Here is a 14,728-nt window from a genome sequence, read left to right as displayed (position 1 = left end):
GGCATTTTGCGAAAATGGGTTGCCTGTACCTCTTTGCTGGACGTAATGCATTCCTATGGGATGTCATATAGGGTGCAATGTACGGGGCAGGTTTCACATCACATTTCTTGACGTTAACACAATTTATAGAATCATATTGCACGTCATTTTAATTAAATGATGAATGCTAATAGAACCTTTTAAGTGTTTGAAATGGTTACAAAACTAAATACATGTAACTTACATTTTTACATTTACATTTACATCATTTAGCAGATGCTCTTATCCAGAGCGACTTACAAATTGTAACACGCATTTTAAGCAATTATTGGTCTTATTACACAAATTATTTATTCAGTTATGGCCATGCAAAATCCATACAGTTTCTCCCATTTTGAATGAATGACGGCCATCTTGAAAATAGGCTGCTGGGACTGATTATAGATCTATAAAATCTATGATGACTCTATATAGCTATAAAAAAAAAATCCCCAATGGGTCTCCTTGTTCTGTGGGAAATGTTATGTAGTTATCATCTCCTGTTACCATTTGATAATAGAGCACATCCCAATACTTTCCATTCTGGATCGGTATACCCCAAAATACATACATGTATGACCTTTGACCCCCAAGGTGGGCCCATAGAGATGTCATTACCATTCCAATTGTTTCATACCTTAAAACGTGTTGTATTATGAAGTTAATAACATATCCAATTGCCATATATTGAGAAGATTGTTCCCTGTATAATACAAAATTAAATTTCACACCATCAATCCTGTTGGCCCAACTGAACGCATAGGGGTCGTAACATATAATGCAGTGATAACCACAATTAGCTAACTCCGATATGTGGGTATCATACCAAAATACAGTGAATTCGGAAAGTATTCAGACCCCTTCCCTTTTTCCACATTTTGTTACGTTTCAGCCTTATTCTAAAATTTATTAAATAAAACATTTTCCTCATCAATCTACATACAATACCACATATTGACAAAGCGAAAACAGAAATACCTTATTTACGTAAGTATTCAGAAATCTTGTTTTGTCATTATGGGATATTGTGTGTAGATTGATGAGGGGGAAAACACTATTTAATCAATTTTAGAATAAGGCTGTAACGTAACAAACGTGGAAAAAGTCAAGGGGTTTGAATACTTTCCGAATGCACTGTATAGCCCACAGACATGGACCTTAATGAAAATCATCATTAGACTTTGCTACCACAATGTGGTAAATATGTGAAATTTGGCCTGCTGGCCGATGGATTACATGGCACATCCGCAGAAATCTGACAAGCATATACCAACAGTTGTAGTGAGCATGTGGTCTTTCAGTTTCAATAGACATGACGTGCTACCTAGTACACAACTATATATCATTATGACATTCCATCATTATTTATCTTATAGCCTCCCTTAGACTTGATTGACTTATTTAATGATGCTTCAATGAAACAAAACAAAGACAAACCTTTTGAGTGAGGAGCGCTTGAACCACCTGATTAGCGACCTAGAAGAGGAAGATAGCGGCGAGAGCGGAGGTAAATTATAGAGAGAGACATTGCATAAACAATACACTCAATGAAAAGTTAAGACAATATTCAGTCAACATACACCCGCAATAACATCTGCTAAATATGTGTATGTGACTAATCAAATTTTGATTTGATTCTTCCAGGCTTGTTGTATAACGTTTGTGTGAAGAAGCAATGTTGTAATTGTTGTCTGTATTGGTTGTTTGTTTCAAGGGCTCTAGTTGTTATTTTCATTCAATATTATCAACAATATTAATGCAGAGTTCAGATGCTCGTCGGATGTGGGAAACTTCCTAATAAGGGACAGTTCGGGGGTGGTCCAACTTGAGTTGTCATAAAAATAAAATGCACCCCCCTCCCCAACGTAAAAAATATTTTCACACGACCCTCTCCTTGCACCCCCTCCCCAGTGTATTTTACACGACCCCCCACCCTTTGTACTGTAAAAAACAATTATTTTGCGCAATTATTTAAATGACATTTTCACTACAGTTTACAGCCTAGAGTATAATTTTGTACTCACTTGAAAACAATAATGCAATTATTCATTGCAATGTGGTGTTGTAGGCTAGTCTAGGTAGGATAATTGTGTTGTCCCTAAACAAGATCAAGAGGGTAGCTTTTTGAGCTGCGTGTCTCATCTCTTCAATGTTCTTTCATGCGCAATGACTCACCTGTCCTCTCCGCTAATGTGCAGCTTTGAATTATTTTATGTGGTATGATTGCTAGTTAGCAGGATAGACAGTCAGACTGATAGACTATATTGACCTGTAGCAGTGGCGGCTCCTGAAAAAATTCTTTTCTGATGATTTAGGTGACCTACACACATTTTAAAAAAGATATGTCCAGCAACAACATGAAGACAGGGGCAGCATATAAGTCAATACTGATATACACATTACTTGCTTCAAAAAGGCCTCATGGTTGAATTGGAAATATGTGCACCTGAGCAAGCAGGAGCTTTTGATAGAGGCTACTGAAAACATTGATGCAAGTTATTGGTAATAAGAAATTTTTGTAGACTTCCATATTCTGCCCTCTTGTATAGATTTGTGAAAATGAACAGTGATAGACATTTTGCCTGAAAACAGAATTTGAAAATAATTTATAGAAAAGGTAAACACAGCTATCTGTATGGCTTTGTAAATATGAACAACCATATTCTGGCCAATTGTATAGATTTGTAAAAAAAATTGTTTACTTTTTTTAAAATGAAAAATAACTATTTTAAACAACATCAACTGTGAACTGATTTGGGCGTGTGTGTGTTAAAGAGACAGACAGGGAGGGACAAAGAGAGAGAGAGGCTACATTACTTGTACTGAAACTGTTCTCTTCTCTCTTTCAATGCAGCAAAGCGGTCAATGACTTTCTCATTGAAATCAGGCATGCTGAGGACTAGTTTACTAGTTACTTTTTAGCTTGCTGCATGATCAAATTCAGCTGATGCGCATAGCAATGCACGTAATGGCCTTTCTTGAAATGCTCACGCACCTTTTGCCTTCTCTCGCCTCATCACACTGGCTCCATCGTAAGCTTGCGCAATGAGTTTGACTTTCACGTCGTCGGCAAAAAGACCGTTCAGTCTCTCCAAAAGCACACTGGCGATTGAGACTGAGGTTGATTCCGAGATGGGAAGGAACTCAAAAAAGCGCTCCTGCACTTTGTGGTTGTCGAGTTGCACTGAACGCTATAGCCATCTTGATAGTAGTACGTGAATTGATTGATGCTGCTACCCGCTCTTTTCTTAGTTACGTTCATGGTTACGTTACGTATGACGAAAGCGCGTAAGTGCAAGCCCTCAGAAACCCATAGAGATTGTATTGAAAGCTCTGAAATTTGAAAAAAATAGATTTTACATGGGAGTCTATGACAGACTTCTGGGCGATTTTCAACCTGACTGAAATCGCCCCAAAAGGGGGGGGGGGCCATTTGAAGCACGACTTTAGCCTGATTGGACATTTAGTGGCAGTGTGGCACTGTGGCAGATCAGACGTCTAGATTACAACACTGATAACTACTGTTGCCGTGATATAATTGATTAGAAAAAAAATCCCTTCCTTTTCCCGTTTGGCAGTGCGTCGCCCATATCGCCCTATTGAACACACCGCCCCTGACCTGTAGTATAGTAAGCGTGCGGTAAAGCATGGCCAATTGCATAAGGGAAGTACCAAAACACCTTCATATAGTGGAGTCATATGCAAGCAGAAGAGGAAATTTGGCTATGATAGAATAAATTACACTGAACAAAAATATAAACGCAATATTTAAAGCGTTGGTCCCATGTTTCATGAGCTGAAAAAAAAAAATCCCAGACATTTTAATAAAGCCCTTTTGTGGGTAAAAACTCATTCTGATTGGCTGGGCCTGGCTCCCAAGTGGGTGGGCCTGGCTGCCAAGTGGGTGGGCTTATGCCCTCCTACACCCACCCATGGCTGCACTCCTGCCCAGTCATGTGAAATCCATAGTTTATGGCCTAATTTATTTATTTCAATTGACTGATTTCCTTATATGAACTGTAACTAAGTAAAATCTTTGAAATTGTTGCATGTTGCATTTATATTTTTGTTCAGTATATATAGTAAAACCTGCAAGAGGGTGAATGTAAACCAGGGAAAAAACGCACTACCCTTCTTCGTGCCCAATAAAAAAACACACAACCCTCCACTACTTTGGACCACCCACCCCAGTAAATGTTGAACTGTCGCTAAGGAGGTCATGAGTCTGACATTATTGTGTTCAAGTGCTATTAAAGTCAGAATCATTATTCAACCAATACGATTTTAGCTAGCTAGATAAGCAAGCTAACGTTGCAAATAAAGTTACTTGCTTGCTTAACATTGACAATATGGTCAAACTAGCTACATTATCCACATTGATAGGTTTGTAATTGTCAAAAACGGATTTGTTGACATCTTTTGGTTGAAAAGGTGAAAGGCCAGTGGTGAAACGCCACTACCTCGGCAACTCGGGTAACAACATTTTCTCGGAGTTTCCCACGTGTAATTACAACTTGGAGCGTTGTTCAAGTGAAATTTCCCAGTCGGAACTCCGAACTTCCAATAACTCCGATAGCATGTGATGTCCCATTAATACTATCATCTACATCTCTACAGTTGATGAATTGTGTCTAGCTGCTTGTGTGTGTGTGTGTTTAGAACAGGGGTGCGTTCAGTTGACTTGAACGTTTGCTAAGTTGCGGAACAGTTTGTACTGAACGACACGTTTTCCCAAAACGTTCTTGTACGTTCTTGAACAGACTTTGAGATACATTTGCTCCATTCGGTGGGTGTGCTGGGGTGTGGCTTGAAGCAATGAGTGATATATTTAAAGGGCAGCGTTTCATTTTGAACCCACAACTCAACCCCTCCCCGTTTTTTCAACTGGTCATTCAGTACAGTAAATATTTAAGTGCCTTTGAATGGGGTATGGTAGCTGCTAGGTTTCTCACACTCAACAGTTTCCCATGTGTATCAACAATGATCCACCACGCAAAGGACATCTAGCCAACTTGACACAACTGTGGGAAGCATTGGAGTCAACATGGGCGTTTTGCATTCTCATGACTACCTGTACCATTCAAAAGTTCTGTATTAAACCTTTTCCTTAGACTGGATCCTGGTCAAGTCTCCTCTTTTACCTTTTCAAAGTCAACTATCATGGAGAATTCTCCAGTCTTTTCAAGAAGAAGGCTTTTAATGTGAGAGGCCCTTGGTCCGCTTCCTCGCAGTTTAAACAAATGAGTTGAGTTGGTAGCCTTGAATATGCAATATGAATGAAGGTAGCAGAATGTCATGAAAGGCTTGAACTTATTACTTGATCTCAGTTATATAATTGAGCAATTATGTAGTTTAGTTTCAGAGACCGTGCTGATCATTCAACATTTTTGGGATGTCAAATGTGATGTTCAGTGTACTGCACATTGCTGACTGTGTGAGCTGGTAGGGGGCAGAGATGCTGTAGAAATGTGACTTTAGACTTAAGATCCTTACAGAAGACAGTGGTTCTTTTGGAGGGTACTTTGATAGCTGATGAGTTGCTACTGGTGACAAAGATGAACTGGCTGGTTGCATCACAGTGACCACTAATTCACTGCTATACATGGCATAATTTAATCTAATGAGTTAAGCTCTCCTTATGTAATATTCATAAGAGCTGGAGGATGGGAGGAAGGCTGAAGATTGATACACAGCCGTAAACAGATAAGCAGAAACTTGAACACAGACAATATTATTTTTTGTCTGAAAGACAATTGTGTCAACCAGAACTGTATCATGCTGGTTCTGATAAAAAATAAAATCACATTGTCCATTTCAGCACTGTTCCTGAAAGTAAATGGACGAATACCTAGGCTAGTGCAGACACGGAATAGCTTGGCTTGACTCGGATCTGAATCAACACGTGTAGTTGAGACTCAGTGGTACCATTTTTATTCAGTAGAAAATGTAGCCCTTTAATCTAGCTGTCACAACAATTTGTCTCAGAAGTCATGACACAGAGCACCCTGAGAGATTGGCAAAAAAGCTCATCCACAAACTATAACAAGTTCTCAACCCATACAGAGTGAATTACTCTCACTAATGTTGCTTCAAAACATTTCATCTTCTACCTGAATACTTAAAATTCAAAAGGGCAGCGCCATGGTAACTGCCTCTAAGTAACATAATAAAAAAGTCCCCTTCAAAATCCATCAGTTTAAGCTAGAGATATCTGTTTTTTTTCATGGGCTGTGTCTCAATCCACCACATCCGCCTATGTCAACCTTCAGCTGTTTGTCAGACCAGGAGACATCCCAAAATAGCATCCGAACAGTTTGGCCTACAAACTAATAGGATTCTGATTTGCTCTACGATTTTCAGTTTTGCTCTACGACCCCCACAAGTGTCACGGGACTAGTCTAAAGGTAACCCATAAAAATCAATGGAAGTATGGAGGTAGTTTTGTGCCAACAAAAATAAGGGGTTAAATATGTGTACTACTATCTGTCCTAGATATAGGACAGATAGTAGTAAAGGCAAAATGCAATATTTTATCAAACCATTTTCTTATATATCTTTTTTGATACCTAAAGGGGTCCTAAAATTCCAAATCAAATAGCTAAATGATCCATGGTATGACCATCTTAACATATTTCCATATGTCAGCTTAGAAACATTATGTTATCAAAATGATAGTTTTAACCATGTTTGTTTACATTTAATTTCTTTACAAATGTTGGAGTAAACCAAGGTTATATTTAGGGTTTTTAGTTAAATTAAGCTCATAAGGCAATTACAGTGCATTCGGAAAGTATTCAGACACCTTGACTTTTTCCACATTTTGTTACGTTACAGCTTTATTCTAAAATTGATTAAATAGTTTTTTTTCCCTCATCTATCTACACACAATACCCCATAATGACAAAGCAAAAATAGGTTTTTATACATTTATAAAAAATACAAAACTGAAATATCACATTTACTCAGTACTTTGTTGAAGCACCTTCGCCAGCAATTACAGCCTCGAGTCTTCTTGGGTATGACGCTACAAGCTTGGCACACTTGTATTTGGGGAGTTTCTCCAATTCTTCTCTGCAGATCCTCTCAAGCTCTGTCAGGTTGGATGGGGAGCGTCGCTACACAGCTATTTCCAGGTCTCTCCAGAGATGTTAGATCGGGTTCAAGTCCAGGCTCTGGCTGGGTCACTCAAGGATATTCAGAGACTTGACCCGAAGCAACTCCTGCGTTGTCTTAGATGTGTGCTTAGGGTCGTTGTCCTGTTGGAACGTGAACCTTCGCCCCAGTCTGAGGTCCTGAGTGCTCTGGAGCAGGTTTTCATCAAGGATCTCTCGGTACTTTGCTCCGTTCATCTTTCCCTCGATCCTGACCAGTCTCCCAGTCCCTGCCGCTGAAAAACATCCCCACAGCATGAAGCTGCCACCACCATGATTTACCATAGGGATGGTGACAGGTTTCCTCCAGACCTGACGCTTGGCATTCAGGCCAAAGAGTTCGATCTTGGTTTCATTAGACCAGAGAATCTTATTTCTCATGGTCAGAGAGTCCTTTGGGTGCCTTTTGGCAAACTATAAGCGAGCTGTCATGTGCCCTTTACTGAGGAGTGGCTTCCGTCTGGCCATAAAGGCCTGATTGGTGGAGTGCTGCAGAGATGGTTGTCCTTCTGGAAGGTTCTCCCATCTCCACAGAGGTACTTTGTAGCACTGTCAGAGTGACCATCGGGTTCTTGGTCACCTCCCTGACCAAGGCCCTTCTCTCCCGATTGCTCAGTTTGGCCGGGCGGCCAGCTCTTGGAAGAGTCTTGGTGGTTCCAAACTTCTTCCATTTAAGAATGATGGAGGCCACTGTGTTCTTGGGGACCTTCAATGCTTCAGAAATGTTTTGGTACCCTTCCCCAGATCTGTGCCTCGACACAGTCCTGTCTGGGAGCGCTACGGACAATTCCTTTGACCTCATGGCTTGGTTTTTGCTCTGACATGCACTGTCAACTGTGGGACCTTATATAGACAGGTGTGTGCCTTTCCAAATCATGTCCAATCAATTGAATTTACCACAGGTGGACTCCAATCAAGTTGTAGAAACATCTCAAGGATGATCAATGGAAACAGGTCTCACCTGAGCTCAATTTCGAGTCTCATAGCAAAGGGTCTGAATACATATGTAAATGTCATATTTCAGTTTTAAATGTTTTATACATTCGTCAAAATGTATTAAAAAAAACAGTTTTCACTTTGTTGTTATGGGGTATTGTGTGTAGATTAATGAGGAAATGTCTTTATTTAATCCATTTTAGAATAAGGCTGTAATGTAACAAAATGTGGAAAAAGGGAAGGTGTCTGAATACTTTCCGAATGCACTGCATAAGTTATATTCTTGAAGAGTCAATGGGTATATATCATACATTTATAAGTCAAAAAATGGATGTAGCAGCTAAGGATTCTAGCTTTAACTCTCATCAGATTCAAAACTGTGTCTGTTTAAATAAGGAAACTGCAGTCATTCCTAGTCCTTTCCAGACCCTATCAAGCATTTCAGCTTAGAGTAAACCCAGTGAACTCACTGGTTGCATCCCAAATGGCACCCTATTCCCTATATAGTGCACTACTTCTTACCTGAGCCCTGGTCAAACGTAGTGCACTACTTAGGGAATAGGGAGCCATTTGAGATGCAGCCACTCTGGTGAACTTCAAAGTCTATACCAGTTCTGGCCTAAATTGCCCCTGATTCATGCTTGTGTCTCATCCAGCAGCTGATTGCAATCTAGATTCTGGCACTGCATCGACAGAGCATTTACGACGATCAATATCTTGATAAGCATCCATTTACTCATGACAATATGGGTTCAGACGGGCTGATACAATTACAAAGGAATGAGTAAAAGACAGAGTGCTTCACATCATTAAGTGCTTTGAGAGGTTAAGGTTCACCTGTCACCCTAGACCCACTTCAATTTGCTTACCGCCCCAATAGATCCACTGACGATGCAATCGCCATCGCACTGCACGGTGCCCTATCCCATCTGGACAAGAGGAATACCTACGTCAGAATGCTGTTCATTGACTATAGCTCAGCCTTCAACACCATAGTATCCTCCAAGTTCATCATTAAGGTCGGGCCGTGGGTCTGAACCCCGCCCTGTGCAACTGGGTCCTGGACTTCCTGACGGGCCAACCCCAGGTGGTGAAGGTAGGAAACAACACCTCCACTTCGCTGATCCTCAACACAGGGGCCCCACATGGGTGTGTGCTCAGCCCCCTCCTGTACTCCCTGTTCACCCATGACTGCATGGCCACGCACACCTCCAACTCAATCATCAAGTTTACAGACGACACAACAGTAGTAGGCCTGATTACCAACAATGACGAGACAGCCTAGAGGGAGGAGGTGAGGGCCTCTCCCTCAATGTCAACAAAACGAAGGAGCTGATCGTGGACTTCAGGAAACAGCAGAGGGAGCACGCCCCTATCCACATCGACGGGACCGCAGTGGAGAAGGTGGAAAGCTTCAAGTTCCTCGGCGTACACATCACTGACAATCTGAAATGGTCCACCCACACAGACAGTGTGGTGAAGAAGGCGCAACAGCGCCTCTTCAACCTCAGGAGGCTGAATAAATTTGGCTTGGCCCCTAAGACCCTCAGAAACTTTTACAGATGCACAATTGAGAGCATCCTGTCGGGCTGTATCACCACCTGGTACGGCAACTGCACCGCCCGCAACCGCAGGGCTCTCCAGAGGGTGGTAAGGTCTGCCCAACGCATCACCGGGGGCACACTGCCTGACCTCCAGGACACCTACAGCACCCGATGTCACAGGAAGGCCAAAAAGATCATCAAGGACATCAACCACCCGATCCACGGCCTGTTCACCCCGCTATCATCCAGAAGGCGAGGTCAGTATAGGTGCATCAAAGCAGGGACAGAGAGACTGAAAAACAGCTTCTATCTTAAGGCCATCAGACTGTTGAATAGCCATCACTAGCCGGCTACCACCCGGTTACTCAACCCTGCACCTTAGAGGCTGCTGCCCTACAGTTGAAGACGAAAGTTTACATACACTTAGGTTGGAGTCATTAAAACTTGTTTTTCAACCACTCCACAAATTTCTTGTTAACAAACTATAGTTTTGGCAAGTCGGTTAGGACACTACTTTGTGCATGACACAAGTCATTTTTCCAACAATTGTTTACAGACAGATTATTTCACTTATAATTCACGGTATCACAATTCCAGTGGGTCAGAAGTTTACATACACTAAGTTGACTGTGCCTTTCAACAGCTTGGAAACTTCCAGAAAATTATGTCATGGCTTTAGAAGCTTCTGATAGAATAATTGATATCATTTGAGTCAATTGGAGGTGTACCTGTGGATGTATTTCAAGGCCTACCTTCAGACTCAGTGCCTCTTTTCTTGACATCATGGGAAAATCAAAAGAAATCAGCCAAGACCTCAGAAAAAAAATGGTAGACCTCCACAAGTCTGGTTCATCCTTGGGAGCAATTTCCAAACGCCTGAAAGTACCACATTCATCTGTACAAACAATAGTACGCAAGTATAAACACCATGGGACCATGCAGCCGTCATACCGCTCAGGAAGGAGACATGCTCTGTCTCCTAGAGATGAACGTACTTTGGTGCGAAAAGTGCAAATCAATTCCAGAACAACAGCAAAGGCCCTTGTGAAGATGCTGAAGGAAACAGGTCCAAAAGTATCTATATCCACAGTAAAACGAGTCCTATATCGACATAACCTGAAAGGTCGCTCAGCAAGGAAGAAGCCACTGCTCCAAAACCACCCTAAAAAAGCCAGACTACGGTTTGCAACTGCACATGGGGACAAAGATCGTACTTTTTGGAGAAATGTCCTCTGGTCTGATGAAACAAAAATAGAACTGTTTGGCCATAATGACCATCGTTATGTTTGGAGGAAAAAGGGGAATGCTTGCAAGCCGAAGAACACCATCCCAACCGTGAAGCACGGGGGTGGCAGCATCATGCTGTGGGGATGCTTTGCTGCAGGAGGGACTGGTGCACTTCACAAAATAGATGGCATCATGAGGAATGAAAATGATGTGGATATATTGAAGCAACATCTCAAGACATCAGTCAGGAAGTTAAAGCTTGGTCGCAAATGGGTCTTCCAAATGGACAATGACCCCAAGCATACTTCCAAAGTTGTGGCAAAATGGCATAAGGACAACAAAGTCAAGGTATTGGAGTGGCCATCACAAAGCCCTGACCTCAATCCTATAGAACATTTGTGGGCAGAACTGAAAAAGCATGTGCAAGCAAAGACGCCTTCAAACCTAACTCAGTTACACCAGCTCTGTCAGGTGAAATGGGCCAAAATTCACCCAACTTATTGTGGGAAGCTTGTGGAAGGCTACCCAAAATGTTTGACCCAAGTTAAACAATTTAAAGGCAATGCTACCAAATACTAATTGAGTGCATGTAAACTTCTGACCCACTGGGAATGTGATGAAAGAAATGAAAGCTGAAATAAGTAATTCTCTCTACTATTATTCTGACATTTCACATTCTTAAAATAAAGTGGTGATCCTAACTGACCTAAGAAAGGGAATTTTTACTAGGATTAAATGTCAGGAATTGAGGTTAAATGTATTTGGCTAAGGTGTATGTAAACTTCCGACTTCAACTGCCACTTTAATAATGGAACATTAGGCACTTTAATAATGTTCACATACAGCTTTACTCATCTCATATGTATATACTGTATTCTATTCTTCTGTATTTTAGTTAATGCCACTCCGACATTGCTCGTCCTAATATGTATGTTTCTTAATTCCATTCTTTTACTTTTAGATTTGTTTATTGTTGTGAATTGTTAGATACTACTGCACTGTTGGAGCTAGGAACACAAGCATTTCGCTACACCCACATCTTCTTCATCTGCTAAATATATGTATGTGACAAAATTTTATTTGATTGTGATTGTGATTGTTAACTTAACTGTGTGAGTGTGTGTGTCTGTGTCTTCTTCTGTGAGTGTGTCTGTGTGTCTGTTTTAGTGTGTCTGTGTGTCAGAGAGAGAGAGAGAGAGAGAGAGAGAGAGAGAGAGAGAGAGAGAGAGAGAGTGAGAGAGAGAGAGAGAGAGAAAGAGAGAGAGAGAGAGAGAGAGAGAGAGAGAGAGAGAGAGAGAGAGAGAGAGAGAGAGAGAGAGAGAGAGAGAGAGAGAGAGAGAGAGAGAGAGAGAGAGAGAGTCACTCACCTCATCCAGACAGCGTTCATACTGCTTCCTCTGGTTGTCGTTCTCCATCGTCAAGGCAGAGTTCTCCACCTGTAATAGCAAAAACCTCCAGATATACTGAATATTTACACAAAAAACATCTTCACGTGTCCATATAAATATCTTCTTAATATAAATCTGTAAATATTACAGATAAATATACCACTTGTATACACATCAGCTCTTGACTGAGCAGAAGGTAACCCTTGTACTCTTAGAATGTTTTGTTATTTCTAGAACTTGAAAGGGTTCCTCAGCTGTCCCCATGGTAGAACCCTTTGAAGAACCCTTTTGGGTTCCGGTATGAGTGTACGCAACACATTCTGTACATCACCTCCTTGCTTACTATTCTACAATCTCTTTCTCACTGGAGTCATACGTCAATAAGGGCTTTATGAGGCCTCTCTGCCAAAGCATACAAAGATAATGGATAATGGTATAAATCTGTGGTGTCTCAATCCTATCCCTAAGAGCCACCAGGTCTCCTGGAGTGGGTGTAGCGAGGTATCCCAGGTGGAATTAAATTACTGATAGAAGGTTTCCAATCAGGAACTGATCCATTCCAGGAACACAGAAGTGAGCGAGGTGACTTTCCATTGAAATTATGAATTTAGTAAATCTATCAAGGGCTAGCTAAGGAATTGTGTTGGTCAAGAGACTCAGGCATGCTACTTTGTAAATCTTGTAGACAACTGCTGGAAGTGTTTGGTGTTTGTGGTTTGCGAGGGAGGAAAAGTGAATAGTTTGTTTGATGCTCAACCTCGATTCTCTCAACAAAGAGAGTTGAGGTGTTGCTGAAAATCACAGGAACACTTCATAAGGTATAGAAGCAACTCACAATGATTTACAAAACAGTTTTATTGACCTCTCATATATACTATGTTCTTTAATTAGGATGCGCATCACTGTTTTTTTGTATTATAAATGTGTGTCCCTGCCTGTGTGTGTGTGTGTGTGTGTGTTCGTGCATCACATTTTTACCCCACCCACAGCTCTTTATGCGTTCCATTAGCACTAACACTCCGTAAATAACAGTGGGTTTAAATTTGAATAATCAAAACTTAGATTAATAATTATTTGAAGACAAATAATTAAGTTGATTGACATGCGGAAAGCACAGTATCAACCCAGATATCCGTCTCACTCCTTTGACTCCTCAGCAAGCAAATAAGAAACAAATTACTTTTTGGTTGAGGTGGTGAAGAGAATCAAATGAGAGGCTTCTCTAGACAGTGAGCACAGTGGGCTGGATCTGTGTTCATTTGTTTATTGACTCACCTCAGTTTGCGGCAAATTGTTCATGGCGGATTACAGGGAAGGCCCCCAAGTGTCTTCACTGAAATTTTCAACCTCTCCCTGACCCAGTCTGTAATACCTAAATGCCCAAGAACGCCAAAGTTGACCTGTCTAAATGACTATCGCCCCGTAGCACTCACATCTGAAGCCATGAAATGCTTTGAAAGGCTGGTCATGGCTCACATCAACACCATCATCCCGGACACCCTGGACCCACTCTAATTCGCATACCACCCCAACAGATGCACAGATGACGCAACCTCTATTGCATTCCACATTGCACTCTCCCGACTGTATAAGAGGAACGCCTATGTGAGGATGCTGCTCATTAACTACAACTCAGCATTCAACACAATAGTGCCCACCAAGCTCATCACTAAGCTCAGCACCCTGGGACTGAACACCTCCCTCTGCAACTGGATCCTGTGCTTCCTGACAGGGTGATGGTAGGAAACAACATATCCGCGACGCTGACCCTCAACACGGGAGCCCCTCAGGGGTGCGTGCTTAGTCCCCTCCTGTACTCCCTGTTCAGCCACGACTGCGTGGTCGCGTACGACTCCAACACCGTCATTAAGTAGGCCTGATCACCGACGACGATGAGACAGCCTACAGGGAGGAGGTCAGTGACCTGGCAGTGGGGTGCCAGGACAACAACTTTTCACTTAACGTCAGCAAGACAAAGGAGCTGATCGTGGACTACTGGAAATGGAGGGCAGAGCTTGCCCCCATCCATATCGATGGGGCTGTAGTGGAGCGGGTTGAGCGCTTCATGTTCCTTGGTGTCCACATCACTGAGGAATTAATGGTCCACACACACCAACACAGTCATGAAGAAGGCACGCCTAGCATGGACACTCAGATCATCAAAAAAAACACAAAAAAGTTATACAACTGCACCATTGAGAGCATCTTGACTGGCTGCATCACCTCTTGGTATGGCAACTGCTTGGCATCAGACCGCAAGGCGCTATAGAGGGTAGTGCGTATGGCCCAGTACATCACTGGGGCCGAGCTCCCTGCCATTCCGGACCTATATACCAGGCAGTGTCAGAGGAAGGCCCGACAAATTGTCAAAGACTTCAGCCACCCAAGTCATAGACTGTTCTCTCTGCTACCGCACAGCAAGCTACCTCGATTAACACGTACCCCTGCACATCGACTCAGTACT

At 41.9% G+C, this 14,728-nt stretch overlaps 1 protein-coding gene across 1 annotated transcript in view; it reads right to left on the bottom strand.

Moving 5' to 3' along the window:
- The window catches only part of LOC311143393 (nck-associated protein 5-like), a gene marked incomplete at both ends in the record, with an annotated part of 68,813 nt that overhangs the window by 40,733 nt on the left and 13,352 nt on the right, over positions 1-14,728 (bottom strand). The window contains 2 exons of the mRNA XM_084179227.1: positions 1,456-1,494; positions 12,244-12,312. Of these exons, the coding sequence (XP_084035353.1) occupies positions 1,456-1,494; positions 12,244-12,312 (108 nt within the window). The remainder of the gene's footprint in view (positions 1-1,455; positions 1,495-12,243; positions 12,313-14,728) is intronic.

The sequence above is a fragment of the Coregonus lavaretus genome (assembly GCF_964263955.1).
Source record: "Coregonus lavaretus genome assembly, chromosome: 16".
In the NCBI taxonomy this organism is placed as follows: Eukaryota; Metazoa; Chordata; class Actinopteri; order Salmoniformes; family Salmonidae; genus Coregonus; species Coregonus lavaretus.
Note: the sequence above shows the minus strand (reverse complement) of the source record. Positions and strands in the feature narration are given on the sequence as shown.